We start from the raw sequence: 12,926 nt of genomic DNA, 5'->3' as shown, positions 1-12,926 counted from the left end.
GAGCAAACCTCCACTGGTAGTGAGATTGGCCCAGAAAAAGCTTTTATCGAAGTTCTTGTATCATTACAAGTCCAAAGTGCTGAAGGGAAAAAATAGATGCAACTTGATGAAAAAACCAACAACTTCACATAACGTAAAATGATTTCTATTGAGGGAGGGAAATGAGAAAAGGGAATATATTCCTAGGCAATATTATCATAATAAAGGACACATAAATGTAGGGAGTAAAGATAATTCGTTATAGCGACGTCAGGAAACCCTCCACTAATCCGTCAGTTTGTCACATGACGGTGGCTTCCGTGGTGGCTTCTGTGTTACCATGAAGCTAAAGGCTGTGCCTTCAGAAGGAGGGACTAGAGAGCACACTTGCAGTAAGCAATCCTAATATCATCTCTGTTTTTATCTTCTGTTCTAAATGTTGTCTGGACCCTAACTTTAGACCACTATTTAATTTGTCATCTCAGAATTTTAAAATCATACATTAGAGCAAGAATAGCGTGGTGCTTTCAGATCATATCTGATTTTATCCTTTCAAATGACTCCATATGAGTTCAAAAACAGTACGCATTTGATATTTGAAGGTCTACATTCTTACACCACATATTATCAATGACAGCCTCACTCTTAGGAGGGCTATGTCTCTCTCTCTGTCTCTCTCTCTTTTTACAGCAAGCATTTCTTTTCCTTTTTAAACAGCAAATCTATGCCCTGTCCCTTTCGTAATCCCGGAGAACGCTCTGCTGTCTGAAAAGGAGTTTTATGTTGATCAGAATGTGTCAATCAAGTGCAGGAAAGGCTTCCAGCTCCAAGGCCAAGGCATCATTACCTGCAACCCCGATGAGACATGGACACAGACAGATGCCAAGTGTGAGAGTAAGTCAGCGGGTGGTATACTAGTACTTTAAAGGCAGTAACTTAAATGTGGATATTTAGATCTCTCTCCTCTCATGGTTATCAGTTCTTCATTGTCAATTTTTAGAACTCAGAAACTACAACAAGAAAGATTCTTGAGTTCCAACCAAAATATACTTCAGTACAAGAGAAATGTTTTTAGCTCTGGGCTATAACTTAACTGACCAGGTGTCATGAAACAGATTTTCATGATGTGCTTTTCTAAGAGTGAGAAAGATATATAATTTTCAGTAGATGTTTTTCTTTCTTATTCTTCAAACTAACCAGTGGTTCTTGGTCTTCAGCCTGCATCACAACTCCCGGAGGGCTGGTTAAACAGAGGTTGCTGGGTGCTGCACTCCTGGTGTCTGATAGTTGGTCTGGAAGTGAGACCTGAGATTTTGTCAATGGGCCATGTTGATGAATAGCATACAACCTGTTGGCATCTTCTGTCTCCTTGAGAAAGCATCTCATAACACACCCCTTCTACCTCCACTTAGAGCAGCTCCTTGGCCCCACCCTAAACCCTACCCTCCAGACTCTTGTAGTCCAAGCTACCTCAGCTCCAGCAATCAATTAACAAATAATCATTAAGTCTAATCAGATGCAAAAGCCCTGGGCTCCAAGGTATTAAAATATAACATGCTTATAACAGTTTCCACCTTCAGAACCCTGCACTTCAACTCAGGAGATACAAAATGTGCATGGGAAGGCCAAGGGCATTTTCTGGAATCCAAGAAGACACGGGTTTGAAGTCCACCCTCAAACTTTTTAACCCTAACCTTGTGCTAGTGTTCAAATCCCTTGAGCTGCAGGGCTCTTACTTGTTAATAACACCAATAATATCAATGGTGTGGGTTTATTTGGAAGAGTAAAGGAATTAGTACATGCGCACTATCCTTAATAGAAGAAATCAACAACCCAGTCCTTGATTCTTCAACTAGCAGCCTACTGTCGCATTAGAATTGTGGTTTTACACCAGCTAACTGTGTGCTTTACCATTCACTGGGACTTGGGTCTCAAATGCTTATGTAACACCCTTCCCCCTAGTTGTAACAGGAAGACCTGTATGGAAACTAGCCTTCGTGGCATGGTGGATTATGAATCTGGCTGCTAACCACAAGGCCAGCCATTCACAACCACCGGCCGCTCCTCAAGAGAAGGATGAAATGTTTTACTTCCAGACAGAGCTACAGTCTTGGAGACCCACAGTCAGATGCGCCACCATCCTCCATCCTTCTTTACCTGTTCTGACACCAATGGTTCCTCCCATGACACTCTGCTTTTCTGCTGGATTCCGTGCTCCATTGCAGTGGCCACATCGAACGCACAGACAACAAAGGGGGGTCATTAAGGAAGTGAGCAGGGTACCCCAAAGCAGGATCCGAACAAATCAAGGATACAGTCACTGGTTCACAGCAACAACTTAACTCAGCCAACAGCCCAGTCTCTTGATAGTCCAAGGCCTGTCAGTCACATGGTCTCTTGGCCTCGGCCTCTGTGGACCAAGAAGCCAGCCTGCTGCTCTGCCTCATAGTCTCATGCTCTCACTGATGCTCTTGTCTATTTTATGGTTTCCTTGCCTCCTTTAGTCTTAGCCTGGCTCCAGTGCCCTGTCCCGTGGCCTCTGGTGCCTCTAGTCTTGACCTCTGCCATTTTAGACAGAGCTCTTGAGCACTCTACTGCTGGCACTTCTTCCTAGATAGCTCCGGAATTCTCTATTCTTGCTTCTGAGAAGGCTTATCCTTGTAGTCAGGGGAGTGGCAACTAAAACTAACCAATCCCCTCTACTACCGTTACCCACCCCCTGTTTGCATGGCCCCGCACAATCATTTGGTGGGAATGACAGACATATGGATAGAGGAACCATATTAAGAAATTCCACTTCACAATGATTGAAAAAATAACTTACCCAACAGTATGCAGGAGGGGGAAATCTATCTTTGCATATTTTATCTTTTCTTTCCTGTAGAAATCTCTTGCAGCCCACCAGCTCACGTAGAAAATGCGATTGCTCGAGGTGTGCATTATCAGTACGGAGACATGATCACCTACGCATGTTACAGTGGATATATGTTGGAAGGTTCCCTGCGGAGCGTCTGCCTAGAAAATGGAACTTGGACATCACCTCCTATTTGCAGGGGTAAGGGGATACATGACAGGTTTTTTTTTTTTTTACTGCAACTTAAAGGAATTTAGCTGGACCCCATTGGACTTAACAGCAGCTACCCCACCAACACAGACTCGAGCAACTGTAGGGTGTGTTGAAAGCAGAAGCCGGGCTGCTATGGGTTGAACAGAGGAGAAGGCAGAGAAATGACAAGTGCAAACTGCACTTTCTAGAACTCCATGTGTGTCTGGAGAGAAAGAGGTCTTAGTTGGGTGTCTTTTATAGGCCAGGTGGCCCATTAGTTGGTTTGTGTTATTTTGAGTTCATTGAAAAGGAATTTGAAGGGGTTTTTTTGGTGTGTTTTTTTTTTAAGATAGGGGATACTGAGAGATCACTAACAGCACCAAAGATGTCTTGGAAGAGTTAAAACTCGCCCAAGTTTCCCTCCACCATCTCTCTGTTCCTGAAACCAGCAAAAGCTGGCACTCTGAGCAACACCTTTGAAACCAATACCCTGGCTGCCACCCTCCAACCCCCAGCCAGGGTACTGTTTCCAGTATCCAACGTCCTTTGGAGCTGCCTCTACTGGGTGAAGAGGAAATGAAAGGGGAGTTTGAACATGTTAAATAGAGAAAGACTAAGTGATGGAATCCCTGAGTAGCAAAGAGAGAGCATTCAGAGCCCAGCCGATTCCTATTCACCACGGGCCAAGCCAGAGATGAGACTCCCAGCGAGGAGGTGTTGGAGAGAATGCTACAAGGTGGCTCACTTATGTGACAGTAATACTGAAGCTTCTTAGGAAATTGGTCACACAAGATTCCCTTCCAATTAGTTAAGACAGGGAACTTTCATATGAAAGCAAATTGGCCTGTTAACTCCATGAAATGATTTCCAATCTAACTGGAGATTCACATTCCATCCTTAGGAGTGCCCCATTTCTAGAAACTGACCCACCGGAAGGCATCTGCCTCTCCCATAGCTTTACACTGCCTGCCAAAGGATAGCCCCAACTCTGAGGGCCCTGGGCAAGCCTCTGGGCCAGACAGGGGGTTCTAAGTCTCTGGATCTGCCCTTGGGGTTATGGAAAAGGCCACCAGGCCTCCCAAGTGGAGCTGAAAACCAGAACAAATTTTTCCAAATCTCTATTCCAAAAATGTTAAATAGCATTATCCCCCTGGGGAAGAGAGAAGAGGAGTAGAAGAATCACCATCTCTGGCAGCAGACAGATAAACCAGAAAAAGAAAAACAGTTGATTTCGAGTCAACTCTAAGTCATGGTGACCCCATGTGTGTACGACTGACCCCCACCTTTCTTCCAGGGGGCCTCTGGGTCAAGTCAAACCTCCCACCTCCCTGTGATTTGCCAAGGGCATGAACCATTTGGATCACCTAGGGACCTGAGAAAACAGAAAGGAACATGTGTACACATGCCATAGAAGAGTGTGGACTGCAACATGTTAAGGAATATGGTAACAGGAAGTCCATATTCCATTCCCTTTTGGAAGTTGTGGGGATGCGTCAGGGAAAGTTTCCTAGAGAAGATGTTCTGAATACGTGTTGAAGAACGAAAGAAAGTTTCCCAGGACAAGTTGATGGGGCAATGGGAAGAGAAAGAGATTGGTAGTCAGGAGGAGAGAACAGTATGAAGTCACGAGGGGACATGGTGTGTTAGAAGCTATGGATAGCTACTTGTGCTCGAGTCCTTTCAGGCCTTATCAAAAACCAGTGCCTTGATAAGAGCCAATAAGTTGCCGCACTTCTCCATTGGCCGAGATGCCTCCTTGAGATTCAGCTTAGCTTCTGTTCCTGAAAGCTTGAATCAAGGAGCGAAATGTACACCGAATGTCAAGGAGCAATGCTGTTTTCTGACAACCGCCTTCCAAAGTTCCCAAGATTTTAACACCCCCCCTCTTCCCTTTCCAGCTGTCTGTCGATTCCCATGTCAGAATGGAGGTGTCTGCCAACGCCCAAATGCCTGCTCCTGCCCAGATGGCTGGATGGGACGCCTCTGTGAAGAGCGTGAGTCTGTCCACAAATTTCACATGCTGTCTTTTCAAATCAGACTTTCAGTCTCCAACCTCGCGGGCATCGCGTCAGTTCTGACCCATAGTGGCCCTAGAAGAAAGGGTATAACGTCCCCGGGGGTTGGGAGGTGGGGGTGGGGGTTGAGACGGTCACCTTTACAGAAGTAGAATGCCTTCGCTTTCTCCCGGGCAGCATCTGGTGGTTTCCAACTGCGAGCCTTGCAGTCAGCAGCCCAACACAGAGCCATTATGCCACCAGGGCTCCTCCCTCTCTCTCTCTCTCATGGATAGAATGTAGAATGGTTTCATACATCCGACTTTGATGCGAGAGGCATCTATAAACCCTTAGGACGAGCCAACTTACTAATGTGGTGGCCACTAGTTCTTTCTAAAGGTCAGACATTGTAGAAGATCATTTGAAACCTTTTAAACTGTGACGGACGGTTTCACCTGATGTAGAAAGGACCACGTGGACTGAACAGACATTTAGACTTCTGACAACTCACCAGAGCAAGTATTCCTGGTTGGTGATGAAGAAGAGAAATGATTTCCCTCCTAATCACCCCTCCCCAGGGAGCTTCTCCCAGCTCTGACCTGAGTCCAGAGCCTCGGGGAGTGTTGACCAGGAGGTATTGCAGACCTGGCTCAGTTGACTGAGCCGGGGCCTGCCCTCGTGCGTTAGACCAGGGTTTCTCCAGCTCTCCGGCATGCAGATCACCTGAGGGGTGTGGTTGAACCACAGGTTCTGAGTCTGTGGGTCGGTGGCGGGCCTGAGAATCTGCTTTCCTAACAAACCTCTGGCTTGCCCCTTGGGATTCCTGAGACAGTAGACAAGCTCACGCCTCAGTAGGAGGAATCATTGCTGTGAAAGAAGACCTGCTTCCAGCCCCACCAGGTCTTGGCTCCATGGAAACCAAGGCTGAGTGGTCCCCCACTACTAGCTTGATGGGGAAAGTCTTTGGCAGCTCAACCCATTTAGACCATTGTATGCCATGGATAATGGAAATTTGAAATGATAATAAATGGAGAACATCCTGCCTGTTTTGTAAGGCGCAACGCAGAGCACTTAAACCAAAAAGTCACTACCATCTAGTCCGTTCTGGCTCTGAGCCTAGCACTTAGCAGACACCCATTAGGGTGAGTGTGCCTTCCCTGAAGGAGTGCATTTGGCAATCATGTCATTACCTCTGACTAAGGAGCCAAACATACTTTCTTCATGGTGGTTGTCCAGAGATGCTGATTAATAAGCACAACAGGTAGGGAAGCTTATCTCGTGGGTCAAGTGAGGTATCCCTCTGGCAAAATGATTTAGGAGCACTTGAGCTTACCTGAGCATGGAGGTTTTGACTGGATTCTTTTGCTCTCCTTTCTAGCGATATGCATTCTTCCCTGCCTGAACGGAGGCCGATGTGTGGCCCCTTATCAGTGTGATTGCCCACCAGGCTGGACGGGGTCCCGCTGTCATGCAGGTAGGCTTCCTCTCCAGGTTTGCGTCCGTTTGTTACACTCTGATGAGTTTAGCTCAGATCACATGTGGTGGTGGCGGCATTCAAGGAGTCCCGCGTTTGCAGAACCACTGGAGATGGTCCCTTGAATAGTGCTGTCAATGCTGAGCGACCTCAGAGAGACTTGTCTGGTTCATGTGCCAGAGAAGAGCCTCTAAATGGACTGCATTGTCAGCCTTATTCACATCACCTGCAACAACACTCAAAAGAAATATAATTCTGAAGTTGATAGGGGGTGGGGGGGGCGCAGTAAAAAGAAAAGATTACAATGACTAGTTTTTGCCTTTTTAATGCCCTGAATGTTTAGATAACTGCTAAAGAATAAGATTTGTTATAATTATGTAGTATAAACTCTAACATTCCAGCATGCATCCTGTAAAGGATACTTATACTACTTCCCCCACGGGGTAGAAAGAAGGCAAAAACAGAACAGGGTAGCTCACCCCACTGTTTCTCTTGAGCACTGAGGCTGGGCTAGCATGTCATTTCACTTCAAAGCCAGGGCATGCTTCAGAGTGAAACCACGGAAGTGGGAGTGGAACTCACAAGCCGAATAAAATGTGCAGTCACTCTACTAAAGCCCAAAGGGAGCCATTCAGGACTATGTCATTGTTTTGTTTTATTGGGGGCTCTTACAGCTCTTATAATAACATTCTATACATCAATTTTATCAAGCATATTTACACATATGTTGCCATCAGCATTTTCTAAACATTTACTTTCTATTTGAGCCCTTAGAATCAACTCCTCTTTTGTCCCTCCCTTCCCCCAGCTGCACCCTCGTGACCCCTTGATAACTGTCTCCTTTCACCCGTATTTCTGTTATTCATCTCCCTTGGGTGGGGGGGATTATTGATCATTGTGATGAGTTCCCCCTTCCTTTCTCCGCCCACCTTCCCCTTCCCCTCCGGGTATCGATTCTCTGAAATGGATTCTGAGTGTCGCGATGAAATGGATTCTGAGTGTCGCGAGCTATTATCTGCACCAGTGTACATGCTCCAGTCTAGCCAGAACTGAAAGGCAGGACTGGGGTCATGATAGTGGAGGGTGAGGTAGCCTCAAGGAACCAGAAGAATATAGTTTCAATGGTGCTATACTGAACCCTGGTTGACTCATCCCTTTCTTGTGACCCTTGTGTGAGGGGATGTCCTATTGTCTACAGATGGGGTTGGGACTCTGCTCCAACCCCCCTCATTCTCAACAATATGTGTTTTGTTTGTTTGTGGTCTTCTGGTGCCTATTACCTGATCCTGTTGACACCTCATGATCACACAGGCTGGTGTGCTTCTTCTGTGTGGACTCGTTGCTTCTCTGCTAGATGGCTGCTTGTTTAAAGACCCCAGATGCTATAGCTTTTGATAGCCAGGTTGTTAGAACAAAGTGTTCTTATGTTGAGAGAGAGGGCTTGAGCAGAGGGCCAAATTCCATCAACTTCCTCAAATTATTGCCATATAAATATGTATTAATATATTTACATAAGTGCACACCTATGTTTATATCTCTATCCATCGCTTTGCTTCCTAGATCTTTCCTCTGTTTCCTTTTACCTTCCTCCTGCCCCACCGTCACACTCGCCCTGCTTCTGCCTCTTAGAAATTCCTCAGCTAGATTGCTGTTGCCCCAACACCCCCAGGATCTCTACGTCCTCCTCAGTGTTGCTTATAATTCCCTAGTTGTTACCCTGTCTGTGGCGTTGTTTGCTCTTCACTCATCCCCACCTCCTGCCTCCTCCTCCCCGCCCAAGTCCCTCCAGAACCTTTGGTCCCATTGTTTTTTCTGCAGGCTTGCTACCTTACATAGGTAAGCAGCACAACAATAATACAGACAAAACAAAAGATTGAATCAAGAGAGAAAAATAAATGAAAAAACACACATAATTCTAGTTCTGCCCACTGACCTTGATGATGATCTCCCCACTGGTCCTGGGGGGTTCGGGGAACTGCCCCTCCTATCCTGAAGTCTATTTTGAGGACTCCTCAGGGGTTTTGTGGCTTTGCTCCTGTTGCTGGTCCGTTATCTTCCCTTCTTGGTTCACCCCACTGGGGGGTGGGGGGGTCAGACCAGACTCACTCCCCACCGTATGTCCCCAGAATTGTCCTCTGCCACAGTATGCTCCAGTGAAGGAACATCATGTCTCGAGCTGTTGATGGCCCCCCAGTCCTCTCTGTGCCTTAGCAGCAGCTCCGTGTAGAGATGTCATCCTCAGGGTTTGGGGTCTAGTCCCTCGCTCTCTCTCTTCCTTCTTGGCTTGCTTCTGTGTGGATGTGGCAGGCTGGCCCCTCTTCACAACCTGCAGGTTTAGTGTTGTCCTCTGTAGCACATATTTCTAGGGTTGGGGGTCAGTTTGGCTCTGATTGGGGCCAACCCTGTAGACCTCTCTGACTTGCTCCATGTGGTTAGGTTGCCCTCAAGTTCAGCACACCTTGGTGAGATCTGCACTCATACTCCCATTTCTCTTAATTTTCTGATCTAACAACAGGAACACTGGGCAGGTGATTCTGCCTGGTTGCCATCTTGACTCCTCCTCCGACTATGATTGTTTGGCCAACATATGCCTACCCTATGTTCAAGAGAAGGAAACACCACCCAATCCTACGGCATCCTCACATACTATTTGTTCCTTTGCTTCAACATTGCTAAATATTGATTACATAATCCATGCTTTTTTTTTCCTTCCAGCTGTCTGCCAGTCTCCCTGCTTAAATGGTGGGAAGTGTGTCAGACCCAACCGATGCAATTGTCTCTCAGATTGGACAGGACCCGACTGTTCCAGGTATGTTGAAAATTATTTGCTATATAAAATAGTATTTAAATTGATAAGAAATTTTTTAAGTAAGGAAAATAGGTTCTGTCCATTTCTCATTACTGACCAGCTAAATGTCATAATTGAGAGAGGATTGTTGCCAAAGCCATAAAAAAAAAAGTCGTTAAAAGATGAACCTTTGGTATGCCTCAGAAAGTGTTAGACGTACTTTGGCATGCCAGGGTTCAAATATGTCTGTTAAAACAGAGCCCTCACAAATGCTGCATTGCTGGTCTATTTCCAGGTCCCTTTTCAGACTTTTAGAGTAAGTCTTCATATCACATACATCACTTAGATAGACCTTGACCTATCTTCTAGGAATTATGAAAAAACAAATGGTTATTACCATATTCATTTCCAAAGAAAGAGATTTCATTTGATTAGAATGTCAGTCAGCTTACAAAAGCAAGAAGCTATTAAAATTTTTTAAAACTTCATTTAAACAAAATCAGTGTTGTGCCAGTGAATCTGTGCTTATCCAAAGCATCTGCCATCACTGCAGATAGGAAACATTTGTCAGAGGGAATAGATTTGGAACCTATGAGAGTGAAACTATAAATGACTCATTCCTGTTTTTAAAAAGAAAGAAAAGGGGACCACTAACTGGAAAGTAGATAAATATTCATTGATTGGAGTGAAGGGAAAGACAAATGAGGACAATCACTGCCATCAAGTCGATTCTGACTCATCGTGCCCGTATAGAGCAGGGTAGGACGGCCCCTGTGGGTTTCCAAGACTAACTCTTTACAGGAACAGGAAACCTCCTCTTTCTCTGTCGGAGCAATTGGTGATATTGAACTGTTGACTGTGGGGTTAGCACCCTAACACATAAACACTCTGCCTGGAACTAACAGCACCACCATGACTCAACTTTCAGCCAAGTGACAGAGCTCAAAGATGACGGAAACATGAGGGAGGTATGCATGCCTTCCAACAATCAACCATTAGAATGCAAAAGGGCAGCACATGCCCAGAAATAAAGTTCAGAAGGTAGGAAGGGATAGAAAAAGAAGACGAATGGAAGTTGTAAACAGAGAGAGGAAGTGCGAAGGGTGATATTACATGGAGATTGCAATCAATATCCCAAAACAAAATATGTATGAATTGTTGAGTGGAAAACCAATGTACTCTGTACAGTTTCACCCACATCACAATAAAAAGTGGGTTTAAAAAAGCATCCCCCAATAAGATGATCTTTTAATAAGGAATAAGGAAAGAAAGAAGAAATACATAAGAATAGCAGTGACTCAAAGTTTGTTAAAAAACCTGCAATCGAATTAATTCCAACTCATTGTGACCTGATACAGGGTTTCTAAGACCACAAACCTGTATGGGCGTAGACAGCCTCACCTCTCTCCCACGAACAGGCTGGTGGGTTTGAATCCCTGGTGAGTGAGCTGCCCAGGCCTAACCCACTCTTAAGGAATAGGCAATATTTATTATAGTATTCTTATAATTTTGTATTTTATATCTCAACCACTTATTTTACAGATAAAAGAAATCCAGAGTTTTCATAGTTCTCCAATCTCAAAATACTCTTCTTTGACCAAGGGAAGGACAGTGATTCATTTTTTGTTTGCTTGCTTTTTAAGTCTGTTAATAGAAGGAATAGAATCTAGATTTTTGAAATGCAAATCTTGGGGGGTAAATTAAGGCAGCTTAATCTGAGATATATATTCCTGAAAAGGAAACTGCCAACAAAGAATGTGAAATTTAGTTGTTTCTTCTAAGAGTCTCATAATAATTGCAATTCTGACTAGCTTAAGCAAAGAAAGGAAGTGGTTACCAGAGTGGGCCTTGCATTGAACGTGAAAACTGAGTAGCTAGTTCTTGAAAGCCTCTCTACCTCCTTTTCACCTCTTCTCTCTGCTGCACAGTGGCTTTCTCCCTCTCTTCAGTTCATGTGGCAGGACAGATCTGCTGTCAGCTCCTGTATTTCACTATCTAACGTACCTAGAGAGAGAATGTATTCCAGGTTGGGAATCCAGAAGGAGGACTCTGATTGGTCCAGAGTGATTCAAGGGCCCACCCATGGATCAATCAGCTACCATTGACTTTCGAGTCAATTTTGTCAAAACATTGAGTAAATGGGGTGGACACGGTAGCAGCAAGGGAGGGCCAATCCCCCAAAACAAACTAACTGTTACTGAGTCAATCCCAACTCAGCCACCCTACAGTAGAGAGTAGACGTATATCTCTGGGTTTCTGAGACTGTTCATCTTTACAAAGTAGACAGCCTCATCTTTCTCCCTTGGAATAGCTGGTGGGTTCAAAGCACTAACCTTACAATAAGCAGCCCAACTCAAAGCCCCCTATGCCACCAGAGCTCCTTGTAGGAAGGAAGATGGAGAAGGATTCTCTCATGTGGGAAAATGGAAAGCTTGTCTGAGAAGTCAGAGCAATAAAGCTTTACCAGTTTTTATTTGCTTAAATTTCTTAATCTCTCGTGTGATTGTGCCTTAAAGAATGTTTGCTCAGCACCCCACTCAGTACAGGTCCCAATAGAGATGTTTGTTGACAGATAGTGCCATGACAACTAGTGGAGAAAAGCCTGAGACCCCCATTAAATCCTTAAACGTGTTGCCTTCTCTACCAATGCATAAGACCAGTCTTGTCTTGTTTCCAGCTAGTTCAAATGTTAAGAAGAAAAAGGAGATCAGGTCCTCTGATCTCCATGTGCATCTTCAGAAAATGTGTCTCTCACAAATGCTGGAGGTAAAACCATAGACTGGGGATGCTATATGAAAACTTCAGGTTCACCAAGTCCAAAGAGCTTTGACCTCCAGTTCATTCTTGTCTCTTGATTCTGTTTGTTTTGTAGGAAAAGGAGGACGGGATTTTAACCACTGATCACCACGGGCTCTCCCCAAAGCAGGATCGTCTCTTCCTGTGAAAGCCTGGGCATCCAGGATCCTCAGAAAGAAAATCCAACTTGGTGCTGGATCATGTTCCATTTAGTAAATTTGTTGTTTGCATTTACTTGGTTTTTTTAAATTTCGTGTTATATTTTGTTATTCTTTGTGACATATTTTACACGTTTCCATTTTTAAATCTACCTGTATTTTCTATATTAAAATCTATATATCAAAATAGATGCTGCTCCATCTTCACAAACATGTACATATTCTACTGCCTATTGGAAAAGTGCACATTTTTATTCAGTTATTAAAGATGATTTTTCCATTAAAATATATTTTGCTACTAAATAATATGTTGCCAGGCAGTGCCATTTTCTGAGGTGGCAAGGGAATAAAGAGGGTCCCCTTTCTTTCATCTCTACCTCTGGCACAATGCCGAGAAAAACAGGGAGTTGCAACAGGAAATGTTTCCTGTTGCAAAACCAGAGTGTAACTATTCTACACAGGAGGGTGCTTGTGGCTGCCTAATTCCTCTCTCAAACTGTGGGTGTCTGTGGTCATCAGCTCAGTGGATGGGGTGGAGGGAGAAGGATACAGAACGGGCCACAGATTCAAGTGTACCCCTTCCATCTCACAGCTGAAGAATCAGAGGACTAACAGAGCACATTCTTGGGATATAATCCCTCATATAATCTCCTTTCTTTCTCTCTTTTTTTAAATAATCATTTTGTTGGGG

General features: G+C 44.5%; 1 protein-coding gene across 1 annotated transcript; it reads left to right on the top strand.

The window, feature by feature from the left end:
• The first annotated feature begins 695 nt into the window (after window positions 1-695).
• LOC101639626 (sushi, von Willebrand factor type A, EGF and pentraxin domain-containing protein 1-like) lies at window positions 696-12,311 on the top strand. Its single transcript, XM_004717923.2, has 6 exons — window positions 696-873; window positions 2,864-3,034; window positions 4,924-5,019; window positions 6,398-6,493; window positions 9,209-9,302; window positions 12,154-12,311. The coding sequence occupies exons 2-6, from the start codon at window positions 2,935-2,937 to the stop codon at window positions 12,173-12,175; spliced, it is 408 nt and encodes a 135-aa protein (XP_004717980.2). The 5' UTR covers window positions 696-873; window positions 2,864-2,934; the 3' UTR covers window positions 12,176-12,311.
• Window positions 12,312-12,926: the final 615 nt, after the last annotated feature.

Source organism: Echinops telfairi, unplaced genomic scaffold (genome assembly GCF_000313985.2).
Source record: "Echinops telfairi isolate 266 unplaced genomic scaffold, ASM31398v2 ScPeMD7_145;HRSCAF=453, whole genome shotgun sequence".
NCBI lineage: Eukaryota > Metazoa > Chordata > Mammalia > Afrosoricida > Tenrecidae > Echinops > Echinops telfairi.
Note: the sequence above shows the minus strand (reverse complement) of the source record. Positions and strands in the feature narration are given on the sequence as shown.

Bases quoted from the DNA above. Each gene is read 5' to 3' on its own strand.
- LOC101639626 (XM_004717923.2), top strand. From the start codon at position 2,935: ATGATCACCTACGCATGTTACAGTGGATATATGTTGGAAGGTTCCCTG. The intron at 6,494-9,208 runs GTAGGCTTCCTC...TTTTCCTTCCAG, and splicing joins GGGGTCCCGCTGTCATGCAG to CTGTCTGCCAGTCTCCCTGC. The intron at 9,303-12,153 runs GTATGTTGAAAA...TTTGTTTTGTAG, and splicing joins ACAGGACCCGACTGTTCCAG to GAAAAGGAGGACGGGATTTT.